Source organism: Callospermophilus lateralis, chromosome 18 (genome assembly GCF_048772815.1).
Source record: "Callospermophilus lateralis isolate mCalLat2 chromosome 18, mCalLat2.hap1, whole genome shotgun sequence".
Lineage (NCBI taxonomy): Eukaryota > Metazoa > Chordata > Mammalia > Rodentia > Sciuridae > Callospermophilus > Callospermophilus lateralis.
In genome coordinates, this window is record NC_135322.1 from 49,644,139 (window position 1) to 49,663,550 (window position 19,412).

General features: G+C 55.6%; 3 protein-coding genes across 7 annotated transcripts; 2 read left to right on the plus strand and 1 right to left on the minus strand.

Moving 5' to 3' along the window:
• The first annotated feature begins 1,111 nt into the window (after positions 1–1,111).
• On the plus strand, positions 1,112–13,658 carry Carmil2 (capping protein regulator and myosin 1 linker 2). Of its 2 annotated transcripts, none has more exons than XM_076838689.2 (39): positions 1,112–1,211; positions 1,445–1,536; positions 1,630–1,680; positions 1,920–1,982; positions 2,110–2,234; positions 2,349–2,440; positions 2,644–2,714; positions 2,830–2,903; positions 3,043–3,118; positions 3,198–3,286; positions 3,407–3,501; positions 3,577–3,663; positions 3,744–3,856; positions 3,960–4,037; positions 4,163–4,239; positions 4,323–4,427; positions 4,620–4,689; positions 4,827–4,908; positions 4,997–5,093; positions 5,177–5,234; positions 5,371–5,543; positions 5,720–5,882; positions 5,962–6,063; positions 7,448–7,576; positions 7,662–7,775; positions 7,942–8,102; positions 8,193–8,280; positions 8,428–8,580; positions 8,698–8,764; positions 9,204–9,439; positions 10,222–10,322; positions 10,402–10,765; positions 10,844–10,966; positions 12,012–12,048; positions 12,414–12,485; positions 12,610–12,831; positions 13,015–13,062; positions 13,369–13,446; positions 13,534–13,658. In XM_076838689.2, the coding sequence occupies exons 1-39, from the start codon at positions 1,172–1,174 to the stop codon at positions 13,644–13,646; spliced, it is 4,179 nt and encodes a 1,392-aa protein (XP_076694804.1). In that variant the 5' UTR covers positions 1,112–1,171; the 3' UTR covers positions 13,647–13,658. The 2 variants fall into 2 exon arrangements, with proteins under 2 accessions (XP_076694804.1, XP_076694803.2); XM_076838688.2 differs by having other exon boundaries at positions 1,114–1,211; positions 12,982–13,062.
• Positions 13,659–13,665: 7 nt separating this feature from the next.
• On the minus strand, positions 13,666–16,585 carry Acd (ACD shelterin complex subunit and telomerase recruitment factor). Of its 2 annotated transcripts, none has more exons than XM_076838686.2 (11): positions 16,464–16,585; positions 16,253–16,389; positions 15,995–16,088; positions 15,823–15,899; positions 15,599–15,643; positions 15,473–15,507; positions 15,186–15,337; positions 15,011–15,107; positions 14,313–14,683; positions 14,090–14,199; positions 13,666–13,851 (listed from the first exon to the last, which is right to left on the minus strand). In XM_076838686.2, the coding sequence occupies exons 1-11, from the start codon at positions 16,560–16,562 to the stop codon at positions 13,773–13,775; spliced, it is 1,296 nt and encodes a 431-aa protein (XP_076694801.2). In that variant the 5' UTR covers positions 16,563–16,585; the 3' UTR covers positions 13,666–13,772. The 2 variants fall into 2 exon arrangements, with proteins under 2 accessions (XP_076694801.2, XP_076694802.2); XM_076838687.2 differs by having other exon boundaries at positions 14,090–14,181; positions 16,464–16,584.
• Positions 16,586–17,349: 764 nt separating this feature from the next.
• Positions 17,350–18,980, plus strand: Pard6a (par-6 family cell polarity regulator alpha). Of its 3 annotated transcripts, none has more exons than XM_076839095.1 (3): positions 17,350–17,412; positions 17,789–18,011; positions 18,229–18,980. In XM_076839095.1, exons 1-3 carry the CDS (start codon positions 17,350–17,352, stop codon positions 18,978–18,980), a joined length of 1,038 nt encoding a protein of 345 aa, XP_076695210.1. The 3 variants fall into 3 exon arrangements, with proteins under 3 accessions (XP_076695210.1, XP_076695209.1, XP_076695211.1); XM_076839094.1 differs by having other exon boundaries at positions 18,232–18,980; XM_076839096.1 differs by having other exon boundaries at positions 17,789–17,921.
• Positions 18,981–19,412: the final 432 nt, after the last annotated feature.

Below are 19,412 nucleotides of genomic sequence, written 5' to 3' on the forward strand. Positions count from 1 at the left end.
GCTAGAGTTGAAAAAGAAACCCAAGGATCACTGCCCAGTATTCTCTCATGCTTTTTGTGTCTTGGGTTTTTTGTTTTTGTGGTACTGGAATTGAATTCAGATGTGCTTTACCACAGAACAACAGCCCTAGCCCTTTTTATGTTTTATTTTGAGACAGGGTCTCAAAGTTGTTGCTTATAAGAAAGCCACATCCCCAGCCCTAATTTGTATTTTGTTTAGAGACGGTCTCACTTCTAGGCTTAGCGCCTCCTCGCTGTTGCTGAGGCTGGTTTTGAACTTGCGATCCTCCTGCCTCAGCCTCAAGTTGTTGAGGCTGACCTTGGAATTGAGATCCTGTCTGGGATTACAAGCATGAACCACCACACCTGGCACTTTCCAAGTCTTTTGACCTCTGCCAGGCTGAGGGTTAAACACTGCTCCTTATCTCATTGTCTCATGAGCAGTTTTTGGTACTGGAGATTTAACTCAGGGGTGCTTTACCACTGAGCCACATCCCCAAACATTTTTTTTTTTTTTTTTTAATGAGACAGGGTCTCCTTAAATTGCTGAAGCTGACTTCGAACTCTCTATCCTCCTGCAGCGTTCAAAGTCGCTGGGATTACAGGCGTGGGTCACCGTGCTGGGCAGAGAAGGGGGTCTGGGCTCATCTGGCCTTCTTTTTTTTTTTTTCCTCTATCCCTTCAAAAGCTCATGGATTCCGCGGGAGTCACATACCCCAGGTTCGGAGCAACAAGACTCCCTAGTCTGGATTTTGGAGGGAACCAACTAGGATGTGCCATAGGGATCCCCGGGCGGCAGCGCCTCCTCGTGTTCGAAGCAGGGACTGCAGAGCGGGGTGGAAGTAGGGCGCGGGGAACCGCAGACAGCAAGGGACAAGCGCGAATCTCCGTCACACCACTGCCACCCGTACTCTGGCGGAGAGGCTCCTGAGTGACAGGACTGGTGGGCAGCTGGAACTCGCCCTCACACCCGATAATCCCCAATCGGGGCGAGCCTCAGCCCGCGGGGAGGGGCCGGGCTGGGGGCGGCTTGGCAGGAAGCGGCGCGTACCTTCCGCTGCGGGAGGAACAGGTGGCTGCAGTGCCGTTTTGGGGCCTGCGCTTCCTGTGTGTTCTCCTCTGGCTGCTCTTTCCCGCCCGAGCTCGCTGGGTCGCCAGGCTGGCCTGGCCCCATGGCCCAGACCCCCGACGGCATATCTTGTGAGCTGCGAGGTAAGTGCTGGTCCTTCCTGTCCACTGGGCCCAGAAGAGGCAGCGTGGCCCCAAACCAAAGTCACCATCACCACCAGCACCCCAGACTGTGCACCTCCGGAGCGTCCCTGCATCCACTCCACTTCTTGCTGACTGCCTGGTAGATGAGTCCTAAGCGCCCAGCTTGGCTTAAACCATGGGTGCGAGGAGCTTTGACAGCATGACCAAAGTAACCCAGTACTGTCTTTCCACAGGCGAGATCACCAGATTCCTGTGGCCCAAGGAGGCTGAGCTGCTCCTGAAAACCTGGCTACCACAGGAGAGCGGAGAACGAAGTCATATCCTGGTATGGTGGGAAGGAATAGAGCCTGGGAGAGCGCTAGGGCCCAGCAAAAAACTTCTTGCTCTGCCTAGAGAATCAAATTCTGTCTTCCCCCAGGCACTGCTGCGATGGAGGGCCTACCTGCTCCACACCTGCCTCCCACTGAGGGTGAGTCCCAGGGCCTGGCCCCCACCCCACTTTCCCTCCAGAAGCTTCCTTGGCTAGGGGCTGCTTCTGCAGAGTTGTCTTTGCCCTATGGTCTCAGGCTTTCCAGCACTAGGCTCCAAGCAGCAAAAAAAGAGGACAGTCTGTACAAGTTTAGCTCTGGGCTCCAGGCTGCTCAAAAAGCTGGGCTCCCATGAGGGTGAGCTCAGGGCTTGGTCCCAGCTGATCCAAGCACCCCCTAGGTGGATTGTACATTCAGCTACCTGGAGGTCCAGGCCATGGCACTTCAAGAGACACCTCCTCAGGTAAGACGTCTGGTACCCCACCTGGGCCTGCAGCCTAGTCTTTACTCCCTACACATGGAATTCTGGAAGGGGAAACCTGCTCCCACACATGGAGCTGGGGCCCAGCAGTCCTAGCCTCCCTCCCCAGGCCACCTTTGAGCTGGAATCATTGCCTGAGCTGGTTCTGGAGTTTCCTGGTGTAGCTGCCCTGGAACAGATGGCCAAGCATGTGGCTGCAGCCATCAAGAAGGTCTTCCCTCGCTCCACCCTTGGGTGAGTCTGGAAAACTACTGCAAAGGGCCGAATGAGGGCAGCAGGAGATACTCTGGATGGGTACCTCTCAGGGACTAGAAGTCCCTTGCCTCTTCTCCTTTATCCCTTTGCCAGGAAGCTATTCCGGAAGCCCACGCCCCCCTCCATACTGGCTCGATTGGAGAGAAGCAGCTCCGCAGAGTCTACTGCACCTGGCAGTCCCTGTGGTGAGGGCCAAGGCAGGGCCACATAGACTTTCCAGTCTCCCTCTACCTATTAGCCCCAGACCCTGGAGTTGGGGGACTCCCAACTGAACAGAACCACTTGGGTTGGGTCACAGCCACCACCCCACCTGGATCTGATCTTCCTCCATCTCTGACCTCTGTCTCTCTCCTTTTCTCTATCATACCCCTGGCACCTACCTCCCCAGGTGGCTTCTTGGAGACCTACGAGGCTCTGTGTGACTACAATGGCTTTCCTTTCCAAGAGGAGATTCAGTGGGTGAGGGTAGAGCCCTCTCTGGGGGCTCTGGAGGCATCTGGTCCTCCATGTATGCTGAGACCCTCCCTACCCTTTGTGACCTGAAGCTGTTTGTAGACACTTTCTTCCCATCCAGGATGTGGACACCATCTATCATCGTCAGGGTTGCCGCCATTTCAACCTAGGAGACTTCAGCCACCTTGGCAGTCGGTGCGGGGCCTGCTAGGATTAGAAGGGGTGGAGGATTCTAGGAGCCACATTCCCGGGCCTCTGCCTCTCCATGGAGGGGTTGCTGGGCCTAGAATCTGGCCAGAAAGCCCTGAGCTCTGTCTCTGCCTGCTCCCTCCAGGGACTTAGCCTTGAGTGTAGCTGCCCTGTCTTACAACCTATGGTTCCGGTGCCTCTCCTGTGTGGACATGAAGCTGGTGAGGGTGTAGGGCAGGAAGGGGCCAAGGGTGTGGGGATCCAGGTGCAGTCTCCTGAGCCATTATCCTCTGGTATCAGAGCCTCGAGGTCTCAGAACAGATTCTGCACATGATGAGTCAGTCGTCCCATTTGGAAGAGCTGGTGCTGAAGACCTGTGGCCTAAGAGGGTAAGGGGACAGGGTAGGGTTTGGGGAGGGCAATCCAGGACTTGGGACTGGGGGCTAGTGGCCTGGTGAATGGTTGGGAATCTAGGGTCTAAGTCTCATGCCTGGGGTCTTGGTCCTCAGAGACTTTGTCCAGCGACTAGCCCAGGCACTGGCAGGACATTCAAGCTCTGGACTTCGGGAACTCAGCTTGGCGGGGAACCTGCTGGATGACAGAGGTATGGCTGAGCCTGGGGTAGCCCTGGGGCAAGAGGCTGGAGGAGGTAGGTCTCACAACACTGTCCCATCCCCAGGCATGGCTGCACTCAGCAGACACCTAGAGCATCGTCCGGGAGCCCTGAAGAAACTCAGCCTAGCACAGACAGGACTGACACAGCGAGGTGGGTGGGGTGGCCAGTTGGGTGGGAGAAGGGAAGGGGCATTTGCCTGATTGATGGATCACCCCTTTCACCCTCTCCAGGAATGAGGGCTCTGGGCAGGGCACTGGCCATCAATGCCGACTTTGATTCTGCCTTGACCCACTTGGACCTTTCTGGAAATCCTGGGGCCCTGGGAGCCTCTGAAGACAATGGGGTGAGTGACTGTAATCAAGAGATTAGGGTTGCTGCAGGCAGTGGGATATCAGGAAGCACCAGGTAGGTGATCCGTGACTCTCTGGCTGCCATCCTTTCACCAGGGCCTCTATAGTTTCCTGCGTCGTCCTAATGTTCTGACGTTCCTGAATCTCGCAGGCACTGACGCTGCCCTGGACACTGTGAGAGGGTGGTCATGAGGGGATGATTGGTGGGGCCTGGTTGCCTAAGCAGGGTAGACTGAAGAGCGGGTGGGGGTGGTCAGGCCATCGTCTTCCAACCTGTAACCAACGTCCCCCTCCCACAGCTCTTTGCAGCGCTGTCCCGAGGCTGCTGCTCCAACCTCAACTACCTCGATGCTTCAAGGAATGTCTTCTCCCGCACGTAAGGGGGACAGGTGGGAGCAGGAAGAGGCTGCTAGGGGCCTCCTTGCCCCTGGAGCTTACTTCTCCTGCTTTCCACCCCAGGAAGTCCCGGGCTGCGCCTGCCGCACTTCAGCTCTTCCTTAGCCGTGCCGGGCAACTGCGGCACCTGGGCCTGGCGGGCTGCAAGCTGCCACCTGATGCTCTCAGGTCAGTTTCTCTGCACACCCTCATGTCCTCATGTGCTCAGCAACCCCTTAACCAGTTCTCTGGTGTCTCACCCTGCTCCTAAAGCACCCACAACTTTCCCCACATCTGATCCTGACTTCTTGGTATTCGTTTGATTCCTGGGGCCACCTTTCCCAACTCCAGCTATCCCCTGTGTCATCCATCCTTTCCCAGGGCCCTTTTAGATGGCCTGGCACTCAATACGCACATTCATGACCTGCATCTGGACCTCAGCGCTTGTGAGGTGAGCATGCTGCTCTAGGTGTGAGAGGCACAGACATACCAGGAATGAGACTGGGAGAGGGGAAGAATGGGGTTGTTGGCCACCTGTCCTCTCCACTGTGGCCTAAGTGGCCTGAGCATCCCACTTTGTACTTCCAGCTGCGCTCGGCTGGTGCCCAGGTGATACAAGACTTAGTGTGTGATGCCAGTGCTGTGAGCTCCTTGGATCTGGCAGATAATGGTGAGGCTGCTGGGGAACACATCCTCTCATCATCCACCCCACCCTGCCCCCACAGCATCCCCCTGTGTATGACTCTAGTTACCCCCAGGTTTTGGCTCAGACATGGTGACCCTGGTGCTGGCCATTGGAAGGAGCCGATCCTTAAGACATGTGGCGCTTGGAAAGAATTTCAATGTCCGGTGCAAGTGAGCTTCCCTCCCACCCCTGGATATTCCAGACAGCACCCCACTGCCTTAGGCCCCTGACCAAACAACATCTGTGTCCCCAGGGAGACCCTGGATGACGTCCTGCACCGGATTGTCCAGCTTATGCAGGATGACGACTGTGTGAGTTCACAGGACCTTGCAAGGTCCTCAGGCAATAGACCCCTTTGACCCTTCTTTCTTGCTTCCTCAGACCCTGTGGTCTACTCCCATTGCTAATCACTTAACTCCAATATCAATAGCTTTCTTTTAACCCTAGCCTTTGCAGTCTCTGTCTGTGGCTGAGTCAAGGCTAAAGCTAGGCGCCAGTGTCCTGCTGCGGGCCCTGGGCACCAATCCTAACCTGACATCACTGGATATCAGCGGAAATGCCATGGGGGATACAGGCGCCAAGATGCTGGCCAAGGCTCTACGAATCAACACAAGGCTCCGGTGGGCAGGGTCATCTTAGGGGTGGGACCACTAGGGTAGGAGGGTGTGGCAAGAAGCAGAATGCTGAACTAAATGGCAGGGCTGAAGGAGCAGACCAGTGGGTGAATGGGCAAGGCCTGTGAGTTGGGTCTGGCCTTGTGGGGCTCTGCTCCCAACTGAAGTCCAGTCTGGCCCAGGTCTGTGATATGGGACCGGAACCAAACATCTGCTCTGGGCTTGCTGGATGTGGCCCAGGCCCTGGAGCAGAACCACAGCCTGAAGAACATGCCTCTACCACTGAATGATGTGGCTCAGGCACAGCGTAGCCGCCCGGAACTAACTGCCCGTGCAGTCCACCAGGTGGGGGTTCCCTCCTCCCCTGTGCTTCTCCACATAATGGTTCTGCCCCCTGCCATTTCTAAATATCTCTTTCTCCCAGATCCAAACCTGTCTATTGAGGAACAACCGGGCAAATCCTGTCTCTTCTGACCATGCATCCTGCCTTCAGCCACTGGGTCTGGTCTCAGATCGCTCAGAACAGGTCAGTGTTGCCTGCCCCAACCTTGAGTAAGCCTCCATAAGTCTGAGGGTATGACTTTCCTGGGGTCAAGGTGCCAGAGTTCTGCTGTCTCAGAAAATTTCCTCTCCTCGGTCTAGAGACAGCCAGCCACTACTGAAATAGGTTTCCAAATAATACCCCTAATTTAAGTATGTAAACAGATTTTCCTGTTGAAGACAGGAAGTATTTTAAAATCTTCACTGACTTCCTGTAGCCTCATCTCTGATTTTCCACTCAACAGCACTTTCCTCCTTTCTCCACTCACCTCTGTGGCCAAACCCAGCAGCTCCATTTCTGGCTTCATCCCTCCACTACTTGGACTTTTCAAGACATCCCCACCTTTGCATTCCCAATCCTAAGCTTCAGACATCTTGATCCAACATCCTATGGTGGCTGCATGCTACACACATTCAAGTGATCTCATCTCTCCAAAGCCCAATTCTCTAACCAGGGGCCCAATTTCCTTGGTGCCCACTACCACCAAAGTGCTGTGAACAGAGATTTAAGTGTCCTTCCAGATCCATCCAGTTTCCTCCTGGCCACATTGGAGCCCTCACAGTCCTCCTTGGTCCTGACTCTGGACCAGTTCTTAAACATGCACTGCTCAGTTAGGTGCAGCAGTGCACCCCTGTAATCCCAGCTTCTTGGGAGGCTGAGGCAGGAAAATGCAAGCTCAAGGCCAGCCAGGCAACTTGGTGAGACCCTGTCTCAAAATAAAAACCAAAAATGTCTGGGAATATAGCTCAGTAATAGAACTCTTGCCTGGCATGTGCAAGGCCCTGGGTTCAAGCCTCAGTTCAACAACAACAACAACAAAAACAAAACCAAAGCAGCAACAACAAAATGTACTCCTCACCTCAACACGAGATATCCCTTGCGGGGCTTGGATTGTAGTTCAGTGGTAGAGTGCTTGCCTAACATGTGCAAGGCCCTGGGTTCGATCCTTAGTACCACATAAAAATAAATAAGTAAAATGAAGGTATTGTGTCCAACTACAACTAAAAAAAGATGAATATTTAGAAAAAAATATCCTTTGCTTCCCCAGTCCCTCCTTCATGACTTCTTACTCTCGTCTCTCCCCCAGCCCCCAACCCACCCATCCATCCATGCTCTGTCTAGGTGGATGGTAAACAGACTGAGCTTCTACAACACAGAATGACTCACAGCTTCTTTCCTTCCTGTTCTGGGAACTTAGGAAGCATTGAGTCCCTAAAATGGCCCAAAGGAAGAGACACTGCTCTCTTCCTTAAACAGGATTCCTAAGCAGCTGGCCTGATTGTGTAGTTTTAGAGATCCTGGGAGGGATGTAGGCAGGTCTGGGGGACTGGGAGGGGACTAGGCCTGGACTGATCCCTAATGCCCCCAGGAAGTGAACGAACTGTGTCAGTCGGTGCAGGAGCACATGGAGCTGTTGGGCTGTGGGGCTGGGCCCCAGGGTGAAGCTGCTGTGCACCAAGCTGAGGATGCCATCCAAAACGCCAACTTCTCTCTCAGCGTGAGCACTCCCCTTCCTGTTATAAGGACCTTTCCCCTCTTAGTCATATGTCAACTTGTAACTCCTTCTATTCTTTGGTCCTCAGATACTCCCCATTTTGGATGAAGCTGGGAATTCCCCAAGTCATCACTGGCAGCTGCAGCAGAAGCTAGAGAGCCTCTTGGGACAGGTGGGCAAACTCTGCCACCAGGACATCCAGGTGAGATGGTACTCCTGCACCAGCTCTACCTCCATATACATATCCTCATCCTATAGACCTGACAATGGTATCAATTGAGTCAATGAGGGATTTGTAAGAGTCATAGCCTCAAGCCAAGGGACATAGGTCCTAGCTATACCCTCATCGTACTTGGACCTTTGTCCAGGACTTCACTCAGGCCACATTGGACACAACAAGGAGCCTCTGCCCACAAATGCTGCAGGGACCTGGCTGGAGGGAGCAGTTAGAAGGGGTCCTTGTAGGCTCAAAGGGCCTCCCAGAACTGCTTCCAGAACAGCTGCTGCAAGATATCTTCACTAGGCTCAGGTAAGCAGGGTGGGGCTGAGTTGGGTGGGGCTGATTTGGGTAAGGCTGAGCAGAGCCAGCACACTAACCCTCACCCTTTTCTGCCCATAGGGATATGCGGCTATCAGTCACCAGGACCCTGGCAGAGAGCATTGTGACTCAGGCTCTGGCTGGTCTAAGTGCAGCCCGGGATCGGCTGGTGAGGAGTTGTGTACATATTTGCACATGTACACATGCTGGCCATCCACCTAGCAGGGGCTTTGTAATATCCTTTGGGGTCATGTAGTCCAGGGTTACTTCAGAGTTCCCTTAGCACTGTCCATCTCTAGGTTGTCTGATATTACAGGTAGAGAATCTTGCTGAGCAGGCACCAGTAGCAATGCCCCCTGCCCTACCAGCACTGGATGGAGGTGAGTCCTGCTCCCTCAGACCTGGGGAATTGGAATGTCTTTTCTTCCCTGAGGAAGAGAAGGAAGTGGAAGAGGAGGAGGAGAAGAAGGTAAGCAGTCTCAAAATTCTAGGCCTAAAACTCAGAATCTTTCCATCTTGCTCTGGGATATGGAAACAGTTTTTCTGGAGTTGTGCCCTCAGCCTGAAGTTGTGCCCTCCTCACCAGGATGACTGTCCATCTCGAAAATGGCTTGAGCCCAGTCGCTGTTTTCACCTGGTTCCCTCTGGTCACCGTAAGTCAAGGTCTTGCGGGAGGAGAGTTTACTCAAGCAGGTTGAAACTCACTCCATTAGACTGGGGACCTGGACACCTTGACGCTCATTCAGTCCTGTTTCCAGTACTTTCTAACCCTTGCCTGGGCCAGGCCAAGACCCTGTGCAACCTGCAAAGCTGAGGTCAGCACGGAGTGAGATTTGAACAGATCTGGGCCAGAACACCGGCTCCCTAGCCTTCCCTGCCTGTTCCCTACCCCGAGAACACGCGTTCTTGATGATGGTGCGGAGCCGCGCGCTCGGGGCCGCGCTCAGCACCACGGACAGTGGCGGCGGGGGAGGGGCTGGCGGCGTAGCCGGGCCCCTCCCCGCGCCCTGGGCGGGTCCCCCGCCGTCCTAGCGCCTCCGCCGCCACCTCCTCGGACTCCTGCTCCTTGCTCTTCTGGTGCTCTCGCCTCAGGTGCTGCTGAGGAAGCGGAGCGGGAGCCCGAGCTGGCGGCTCCTGGGGAAGATGCGGAGCCGCAGGCGGGGCCGTCCGCGCGCGGCTCTCCAAGCCCTGCCGCCCCCGGACCCCCAGCCGGCCCGCTGCCTCGCATGGACCTGCCACCCGCTGGACAACCCCTGCGCCATCCGACTCGCGCCCGGCCACGGCCACGCCGCCAGCACCACCATCGCCCCCCGCCGGGGGGCCCCCAGGTGAGCGCCCTTCCCCCACTCAGGAGCTTTTAGACCTAAGGGTCATAAGTGGCTTGATGGCTCCTCACGAGTAAGGGCTGGCAGGGAGTCGGGTTGTGGGGGCCCAAGGCCACCTGGTCCTCGGTCGCGTCCTGGCTTCTTCCCGGCTACCCGCTACCCCAGGCCATGCCTGAGAGGCCACTGGTGTGTGGGTTTCATGTGGGATGCGCCTCAGAGTGGCTCGCTGCATGGGTGAATGTGTGAGGGAGGGTGTCCGTCTTGCCCTCTTTCCCCGGGTGTTACTGATAGGTGCTAGGCAGCCGAGCCACGGGGACAATCCTGAGACTCCTGCGAGACCAGTCAGTATATAACTGGGGAGATGCATGCATGGGCTGGGTACCAGCAGAAGGCAGAAGCTGGCCTGAGCCCCCCCCCCCAGGGTCTGACGCAGCAGCTGGCGCCACTAAGCCGGCAGCAGGCCGGGGTGGGGGTGGGGGTACTGCAGGAACTGTTGGGAACAGTGGGTGCTAAGTAGGAGTATGTGACCCCCGCGGGGTGGGAGGGCTGTAGCCCACTGGTGGCCTGGTGGTTCAGGGAATGAGATACTTGGACAAGAACTGGTGTGGGCTGGAGGGCTGGGGCAGCAGTGAGAGGGAGCACTCCTGCCCAACACTGGACAGTGGAGGGTCTGGTGTCAGCTAAGGCTACCCCAGCTCCTAGTGTTACCAGGGTCAACAGCTACACTGGAGGGAGAAGACACAAGTTCACCCAGTCCTGACCGCTGACCTCATGGTGTCCCCCAGGTGCCTCCAGCCCTACCACAGGAAGGGAATGGGCTCAGTGCCCGCGTGGATGAGGGTGTGGAGGAATTCTTCTCCAAAAGGCTGATCCAGCAGGATCGTCTGTGAGCGAGGGGCATTGCTGAGGGTGGGAGTGGGGTGCTGCCCATGGGCTTCTGCACTTACTGCTGGTTATCCCCACAGCTGGGCCCCCGAGGAGGACCTGGCCACTGAGGGGGGTCCCACTCCTGTCCCCCGTACACTTCGAAAGAAGCTGGGCACTCTCTTTGCCTTTAAGAAGCCTCGTTCAACACGGGGTCCCCGACCTGATCTAGAGACCAGTCCTGGGGCAGCAGCCCGAACCCGGAAAGCCACACTTGGAGATTTGCTGCGGACACCAGCGCGGCCTGGGCGTGGTGAAGATCCTGGTGGGGTTGAGGGAGGCGCCAGCAGCCCTGACACTGCCCGCAGGAGCCGGCCTCGCTACACACGGGAGAGCAAGGCCTACTCGATGATACTGCTGCCTGCTGAGGAGGAGGAGGCAACACTGGGTGCCAGACCTGATAAGGTGAGGCCTGGTGACAGGGACAAGGACTCATCGGGAACTGAGGGCAGTGGGTTCTCTCCTTACTTATCTCTGTCCCAGCGGCGGCCCTTGGAGCGGGGAGAGACAGAATTGGCCCCATCCTTTGAACAGCGGGTACAAGTGATGCTGCAGAGGATCGGCGTAAGCCGAGGCAGTGGGGGTGCCGAAAGCAAGAGGAAGCAAGTGAGTTGGGGAGGTCATGAGTGTGAAGTGAGGGGGCAGAAGACATGTGGCAATCTGTGGGTGACATATGTGACCAAGGGGGAGGAGACTTATGACACACACAAATTTAATTATCAGCTCAACTCCCTTCCCTCTCAAAATAGTCTCAGACTTAACTTTATTCCCTTCTGGCTTCTGACCTAGAGTAGGATACTGATCTTTTCTAGGACCTAAGAAAGTACTTCCTCTGCATATCTAACAGAAATCAGACCCTGTTACCTATACTTGAAACAGCCATGGGACTTCCCCTCAAGACCTTGTCCAAACTCCTAATCCTGCTACATGGTCCTGTAGGGTCTTGGCCACCATAGGCCTCACTACCCTCCTCCTTTGGGGCATGAGCCTCCTCAGGTATTCCACAGCATGACTCCTCCCTGCTTCACATCCAGTCTCATCATGGGTTACACCAGGTTCCTCCTCAGCCATTCCTGTAGTTCCTTCCTTGACTGCCTTGCTAATGTCATTTTTTAATCACAGTCCCTATTAAGAACCACAGTCTGACCTGCTGGGTGTGGTAGCCCATGCCTATAATCCCAGCTATTTGGGGAGGCTAAGGCAAGAGGACTCCAAGTTTAAGGCCAACCTGAGCAATTTAGTAAGACCCTGTCTCAAAAGTATAAAAGGCTAGGGGATATAACTTGTCTAGTATGTGTAAAATTCTGGGTTTGAACCCCACCCCCCACCCCCACGTGCACACACACACAACCCTATGTACCATCTACTTAATAGCTTTTCAGGAAGAACATAGTATAAAGTGAGACCCAGCCTCCATTTAGAAACAAAGTGTGACAAGTACCACAGAATTAAGAAATAACATTATGTGTCTACAAATGTGCATGCATATTTTGATGTGCCAACTACCTGTCATCCCAGACTGTGAGCTCTCAGTAGGCTGGGGGTGGGTTTGCCATGTTCTGTAGCTGGGTGATAAGAATAAGAATGAATAAATGGACAAGGCTAGGGTGAGAGGGGCAGGGCTGGGGTTTGACTGTCTTGTTTCCTACAGAGCAAAGATGGTGAGATCAAGAAAGCTGGCTCAGATGGTAAGTGGGAATCTGGGTAAGGTAGTATATTAGGGGCAGGGAGGTATCCTTAGCGATAGTCCCCACCTCGCTGGGCACATTGGCACATGCCTGTAATCCCAGTGGCTTTGGAGGCTGAAGCAGGAAGATTGAAAATTCAAAGCCAGCCTCAGCAATTTAGTGAGGCCCTTTCTCAAAATAAAATAAATACAAAGGCCTGGGAATGTGGCTCAGTGGTTAAGCATCCCTGGGTTCAATCCCCAGTACCAAAAAAGAAAAGATAGTTGTTATCTCAGTTACTCTTCTGGGGGAGGGGGAGGAACTAGAGTTTTTTCTTTCCCTTGCCCCTAATGCCTGGTGTCTGAGCCCCCAGCCCCAACTTGCAGGTGACATTATGGACAGTTCCACGGAGACCCCTCCCATCTCAATGAAGTCACGTACCCACTCTGTCTCTGCTGGTGAGTAAAGACACACTCTGAGTTATGGGAGGTGCAGGGACAGGCAAGAGAGGGGGTAAGACCATTGCTCAGACCCATCTCCAGGGCCTGGACCAGGTCTTGGCTGACAACCTTTTCCCTGCAGACCCCTCATGCAGACCTTGCCCAGGGGGTCAGGGGTCTGAGTCTGCCACCTGGAAGACACTGGGACAACAGTTGAATGCAGAGCTCAGAGGACGTGGTTGGGGCCAACAGGATGGTCCAGGACCTCCCTCCCCTTGTCCCAGCCCAAGCCCCTGCAGAGCCAGCCCCTCCCCAGACAGCTTGGGCCTTCCAGAGGACCCTTGCTTGGGGCCCAGGAATGAAGGTAGGCAGGCAAACCACCCCCAACCCTGGGCTGGGGCCTAGGGAGTCCTGGCTGGAAACTTGTCTCCCCTGGAGACCCTGAAGATGGGAGGCAAGGGCTGGAATGGGAGTAACTATTGGGAGTGTATCCTGATACCCTGGCCTCCCCCAGATGGCCAGCTGAGGCCGCGGCCTCTCTCGGCAGGGCGACGAGCAGTGTCTGTGCATGAGGACCAGCTCCAGGCCCCTGCTGGTGAGGGACATACCTCCACGTGTGCTTGAATGCAGGAGATTGGGGAGGCTGGGCTCCTGGGTTTTCTGTGGTCTGGCCCTTGGAGAAATCCAAGAGCCAGAAGGCCAGGTGCAAGGGTTTGACAAGCCCTCCTACATCCTGGCTCTACCTCCCAAAGAACAACCTCTACAAGGGGTAGGACAACATAGGAAACAGGGAAGCTCTGAAGACAGTAGTTTTCTTAGAGTGTGTGTGCATTCTTGCATGACTGCAGATGGGAAAAATGGCTGGGGATGCACAAAGAGCTAACCTTTCTGTGCTCCTTAGAACGGCCTCTGAGGCTTCAGCGCTCCCCTGTCCTCAAGCGCAGGCCAAAGCTCGAGGCACCCCCATCCCCAAGCCTAGGTAAGAGGGGGCCAGGGTCAGTTGGAAGGGTGGCAGAACTACTTAGCCCAGCCCTGATCCTTTATTTCTTCCACTCACCCCTTGCAGGATCTGGCCTTGGAACCGAGCCTCTGCTCCCACAGCCCACAGAGCCCTCTAGCCCGGAGAGGAGCCCACCCTCCCCAGCCACAGACCAAAGAGGCGGCGGCCCCAACCCCTGATCCTCTCTTCTCTTGCCGCATGAGATTATTTTATTAAAAAACTTGAAGGAAGCAGACTACATAAGTTTGTCCACACCTAGACACAGACCTGTACATGCATATCCTCTGATGTGCCTACATGACTCCTCACACCTGAGTTAGCTCAGACTCTGGCTGTGGCTCCATCAAAAAGTGCAAGGCCCATGCCACAAGTTGGGGAGGGAGCCTGGGAAGAAACCATGGCTACAGGTCAAGATTGCCTGGAACTGGTGACCATCAGAGTAGGGGCAGGGCTAGGGATATAGCCTAGAAGTAGACCATCTGCCTAGCAAGTGAGAGTCCCTGGGTTCTCATCCCCAGCACTGCAATACACAAAAAAACTCAACAACAGAGTGAGTAAATGTGAAAAAAAATCTGGGATAAATAAATAAAATAACAGAGTAAGGGCAGCCCCAGGCACTCACCTGACAGTGTGGACCTGAGCACAGAGGGAGGCACAGGGTAGTTCATACTCATATTGGAAGGTGGAACCATCACGATGCCTCTTTGGGGGGTCCTGAAAGGGGTGTGGTGTCTGGGGGGATCAACAGGACCCCTAATTCCTTCCAAAGCTACACTTACCCAACTCCCAGCTCTATTCAGGGCCCTCCCCATTCTATTCTTCAATTACAGAGGGGCAATACTCACCCAGACAGGGCAGGGCTCCTGGACTCCCTTGGCTCCAGTCCTTGGAAAAGACCGCTGGTTCTTGTGGGGCAACCCTAGCTCTCTGAACTCCAGGCTAAGTTTCTGGGCCCTGGTCACATGGGCCTGGTATGGACTGGAGTTATGGTCGAGGGGCAAGAGACTGGGAGTGCAGCTCAGGAGTGGGGAATTGGATGTATGACTGGGGTGTGGGGAACTGAAGGGCGGGGATCCAGAGGCTGAGCAGATGGCAGGTAGGGACTGGGAGCTGTGCTTCTGTACCAGGTCCGGGGCAGCCAAAGGCAGGGCAGGCAGAAGGCTGATGCTGGCACTGCTTTCCTCCAATGGCATGTGACAGGTTAAGGCAGGAGTTCCTGGGAAGGAAGAGACTCACTATGGGTACAGTCCTCTCAGACCAGCTCAGCCAGGCCTGCAGGGTCTGTGGTCATCCCATCACTGCTGCAAACTTTTACAGTATCCTGTGCAGTCTGGGAACCTTACTGACAGCAATGAGTGCTTGTGGCCTGAGCACCATCTCCCCTGAGGAACTGGATGAGGAAGAATTAGAGATCAGGTTCAAAGATGGGTCCTGCAGAGCCAGTTTTGATAGGGACAACTCACAACCAGTCTGGGGATGTGCATCAGCACTGTGGGCCCTGGGTTCTAGAGATTCTTCTTTTGACCTCTCCAGTTCTCCTTACCTTGTACCTTCTGACTTGAGCCCAGAGAGCTTAGAATTTGCTGGTCATTTTCAGGAATGTGCAGCAATAAGCTGGGGACAGAGTACACAGCTTCTCCCTGTGGGATGTGAACTCTTAGCCTGGCCTTTGCCCAATTCCTTACCCTGACATCTCCCAGGGGAAGCCTGACACTAACCATGGCCCTGCAGCGTGAGGCAGCCCAGTGGGTGAGCGGGGGTGCTGTGCAAGGGCCTGCCAGCACTAGGCAGCTCTCAGCTAGATGTACTAGTGCCCCCCGATGCTGCTGGTCCTCCTGCACTTCATCCAAAAGCTGGGACAGTGTTAGGCCTGGGGACAGGAGACCAAGTAATCAAAGGGAAGAAATATAAGGTGGTAGGGGTACTTCCTGAAAATGCACAGTGATGACAGAAAGGAAACTCCATAGGGAATTACTTAGGGTCACTGGGCAATCCCTACTAGTACCTGCATTGGAAGAGGTGGACTCTGAAAGGTGGTCCCTATAGAAAGACAGTAGACAGGCCTCAGGTTCCAGATCTGCCATCCCCTGACCCAGTCACACTTGGCCCCAGAGCACAACCCCAGACTCACTCAAGGCAGTCATACAGCTTTTTCTGCACATCCAAGTCCTGGTTGCTGAGGGAAAGAGGATAATAAGTAGTTAGTGTTACTTGGGGCCCAAGCCCTCCCGACCAAAAGCCTATGCATGTGGTGGAGGTATTTTTTTTCTTTGAGTGCTGGGATTGTCAGGATCTTACACATTGTAAGCACTGTGTTACTAAGCTACACCACCAGCCCTTGGAGGCATCACTTACCAACCAGTAACCAGTACCCGAGGCTGCTCAGTGGGCAGCAGGCTGAACCGGTCCACTTGGAGGTAGAACTCTGCAGGCTGAAGGGAGTGAGTTGGGGGTAAAAGTCTCACACTCAGAAGTTGTTATGAGAAGCCAGGCTCAGTTATCCTCCCATCCTGCCCTTGCTACTCACCGTGCAGCCCTCGGCGACCTGGATGCGGACCCCGCAGACCTGCAGTAGCAGTAGCCGACCCTCAGCTCCACAGAATCCGAACTCTTTTTCCTCCCTGGGGCGAGTGCGACCCTCAAAGACCAGCCCTTAGGAATACAAGCCCCATCCGCCTGGGACTCGCCTTCTAAGCTGGAGAGCCCACCCACCTCGGGCTCAAACATCTTATCTTGCTCTCGGGTTGGGCTCAGACCTCCCTGAGCCCAGCGGTGTCTCTCTCACCAGTCCGAGGTGTCCAGGGCCTCGCGCGTCACTAGGCACCGGACACTGTGGGTCCCGTCCGACACAAGCAGCATAGCCCCGGCGTCAGGGGCAACAGGCGCGTGGGATGGGCCCGGGGTCTCTGCGTCCTGCAATACCTGACGGCAGCGACCCGCGTCAATACCACTACCTCGGTTCCCACCCGGGCTCTGGGCCTTGACTAGGGGCTCACCTTGAGCAGCTGCCCGGCTCGTGGACTTGAAAGTGTTTCTGACCCCAGGATCAGCTCTCGAATCCAGGGCCGCAGGACCAGGTTCCCCAAGCCCGCCATTCCTGCAGCAGAACCTAGTAGAAGGCGGCTGACTGGGGTTTCCCGCGGACACCGTAGCCCCGCCTCTCATCGGAAGAGGAAGAGGTTGGGCGGGTCCTAAAACCGAGGCCCCGCCCACGTGCGCGCCGCGCGTGAGTAGTAGAGCATCTTGTTTGGAAAATTGTGTGCAGCTCTCTGCTGCATGGGCTGCATCCTGGTCCAGTTATTCTTATCGGGACATCTCTATGAGGAACAATCTGGCCTTGGGCCGTTCCTCACGACACCGGGAAGGAAGGGGCCAAAGGCTGGCTCGCAGGCAGAGTGATCCTGGGCCTGAAGCTGCTGAGATCTGAGGGTGGTGGCTTGAGTGAGTTGGCTCGAAGCCACTTCGCCGTGTGACCCGGAGGGGTTTAGCAGAAGTTTATTATGACTCAGTTTCCTCATATACAAAATGCTTAGTCTTGTAAGACCAGTGGAAATAAAAGTACACAGCGCTCAATAAATGTCACTTCCCTCTTTATCCTCTCGGATTGGCCAAGTCCGTCCTCTCAGACTCTTCCGGACGTGCGAACCCTAGCGTAATGACGTAGGAGCAGAGGAAGACTGTTCTCCACCCACATCTCTGTTTCCTAGGAGACGTGGACTCCGCGTTCCTCTGTGTCGCTGCCCCCTTGACGTCATGGTCTGGATGGGAGGGCGGGGCGAGTGCTACAGTAGGGGCGGGGCGGCGCGGGCGGGCCAGCAGGGCTGTGCACCTGCGCCTCCGCGGGCTGCCTGGGGCACTGTCCCTGGTCAGCCCGGTCCCGCAATGGCCAGGCCGCAGAGGACCCCGGCGCGCAGTCCTGACAGCATCGTCGAGGTGAAGAGCAAAGTAAGGGCGCCTTCGGCCCCGGCTCCGGCCCCGGCCCTAGGCACTCCCAATTCTCTCCTTCTCCCCTTTCCTGCTGCTTGGCCCCATCACTTCTGTCCTTCATCCTCCATGTCCCATTCTTTTTTTCTGTTTGTTTTTCCTTATCCATCCTCCTTCCTTCCACTGCCAGCCTCCAGAGTCACTCTCTGGTTTTGGTACGTGGAGGGCGGGGACAAGACCTTGGACAGCGTCCCTTATACTGGAACTGAGGTTTGGGCTCAACGCTGTAGCTTTTGCAGCAGCCCTTTTTCCCCCCTACTTCTCCCAGACTTAGATCTGTGTGAAAAAGAGACCTGTCCTAACCAGTCTTCTCTCCCCCGCCACCACCCGCCTCCAGTTCGACGCTGAGTTCCGACGCTTTGCGCTGCCCCGCGCTTCCGTGAGCGGCTTCCAGGAGTTTTCTCGGTTGCTGCGTGCAGTGCACCAGATCCCAGGCCTGGACGTGCTGCTTGGCTATACGGATGCTCACGGCGACCTACTGCCCCTCACCAACGACGACAGCCTGCACCGGGCCCTGGCCAGCGGGCCCCCGCCGCTGCGCCTACTGGTGCAGAAGCGGGGTGAGGAGAATGGGGTACAGTGGGCAGCCTCGGTGGGGTAGGGTGACCCGGCAGGTCTACAAGGGTTAGTCCATACCCAGAGCACTCAGTCTTCACCTTCTGCAGTCCTTGCCCTTGGCCTGACCTCCAAGTGGTAGGAAATAGCTACATTGCTCCCTGTAAAGGGCCCAAGTAGGAGAGCAGCATCTCTGATCTCAGCACCCCCCCTCTCCTGCAGCAGAAGCTGACTCCAGCGGCCTGGCATTTGCCTCCAACTCTCTGCAGCGGCGCAGGAAAGGGCTTCTACTGCGACCAGTGGCACCCCTGCGCACCCGGCCACCCCTGCTAATCAGCCTGCCCCAAGATTTCCGCCAGGTTTCCTCAGTCATAGATGTGGACCTACTGCCTGAGACCCACCGACGGGTTCGACTGCACAAGCATGGTTCAGACCGCCCTCTGGGCTTTTACATTCGAGATGGCATGAGTGTGCGTGTGGCTCCCCAAGGCCTGGAGCGGGTTCCAGGCATATTCATCTCCCGCCTGGTACGTGGGGGCCTGGCTGAGAGTACAGGGCTGCTGGCAGTTAGTGATGAGATCCTTGAGGTCAATGGTATTGAGGTGGCTGGGAAGACCTTGGACCAAGTGACGGACATGATGGTTGCCAACAGCCATAACCTCATTGTCACTGTCAAGCCTGCCAACCAGCGCAATAATGTGGTGCGAGGGGCATCTGGGCGGCTAACACGGCCTCCCTCTGCAGGGCCTGGGCCTGCTGAGCCCGACAGTGATGATGACAGCAGTGACCTGGTCCTTGAGAACCCACCGCCTCCTTGTTCCAATGGGCTGTCTCAGCCGCCATGCTGGGACGTGCACCCCGGCTGCCTACTTCCTGGTGTCCGAAACTCTCTGCCCTCCCTGGATGGCCAGGAACAGGCCAGCTCTGGCTGGGGGAGTAGCATACGAGGAGATGGTAGCGGCTTCAGCCTCTGACAGGCAAGGATGCAGCCCTTTTCTATTCTAGGCTGCTGGGACATGGTAGGGACATCCTGGTTGGGGCGGGGGTTAGTTTGCTTGTTCCATTGGGCCCTCTCAGCCTGAGGAACATTAAAAGTTTTCTACAAACACAGACATGGTCCTTCTGTGTCCCAGTCCCAGCCTCCTCTCCAATCCCATAAGCCTACCTTCTACTCTGGATATGAAACAGGAATGACAGGGGCAGTGGAAAGACCTTCCCATGGTTAGGCAGCAGGAAGGTCATGGGGCTTTGCATTTCTGAAATAAGGAAAGCTTCTATGGACCAAACATTATTGGACATGCCTATAATTCCAGTGACTCAGAAGGATGAGGCAGGAGGATGGCAAGTTGAAGGCCAGATTGGGCAACTTAGTGAGATGCTCTCTCAAAATAAAATAAAAAGGGATG

Coding starts and splice junctions, on each gene's coding strand:
- Carmil2 (XM_076838688.2), top strand. CDS start 1,172: ATGGCCCAGACCCCCGACGGCATATCTTGTGAGCTGCGAG. Junction 3,119..3,197: donor CCTGTGTGGACATGAAGCTG/GTGAGGGTGTAG, acceptor CTCTGGTATCAG/AGCCTCGAGGTCTCAGAACA. Junction 8,103..8,192: donor GATATCTTCACTAGGCTCAG/GTAAGCAGGGTG, acceptor TTCTGCCCATAG/GGATATGCGGCTATCAGTCA.
- Pard6a (XM_076839095.1), top strand. CDS start 17,350: ATGGCCAGGCCGCAGAGGACCCCGGCGCGCAGTCCTGACAGCATCGTC. Junction 17,413..17,788: donor TCGTCGAGGTGAAGAGCAAA/GTAAGGGCGCCT, acceptor ACCCGCCTCCAG/TTCGACGCTGAGTTCCGACG. Junction 18,012..18,228: donor CCTACTGGTGCAGAAGCGGG/GTGAGGAGAATG, acceptor CCTCTCCTGCAG/CAGAAGCTGACTCCAGCGGC.
- Acd (XM_076838686.2), bottom strand. CDS start 16,562: ATGGCGGGCTTGGGGAACCTGGTCCTGCGGCCCTGGATTCGAGAGCTG. Junction 16,390..16,463: donor GAGCCGGGCAGCTGCTCAAG/GTGAGCCCCTAG, acceptor CGCTGCCGTCAG/GTATTGCAGGACGCAGAGAC. Junction 15,108..15,185: donor CCTCACGCTGCAGGGCCATG/GTTAGTGTCAGG, acceptor CACATCCCACAG/GGAGAAGCTGTGTACTCTGT.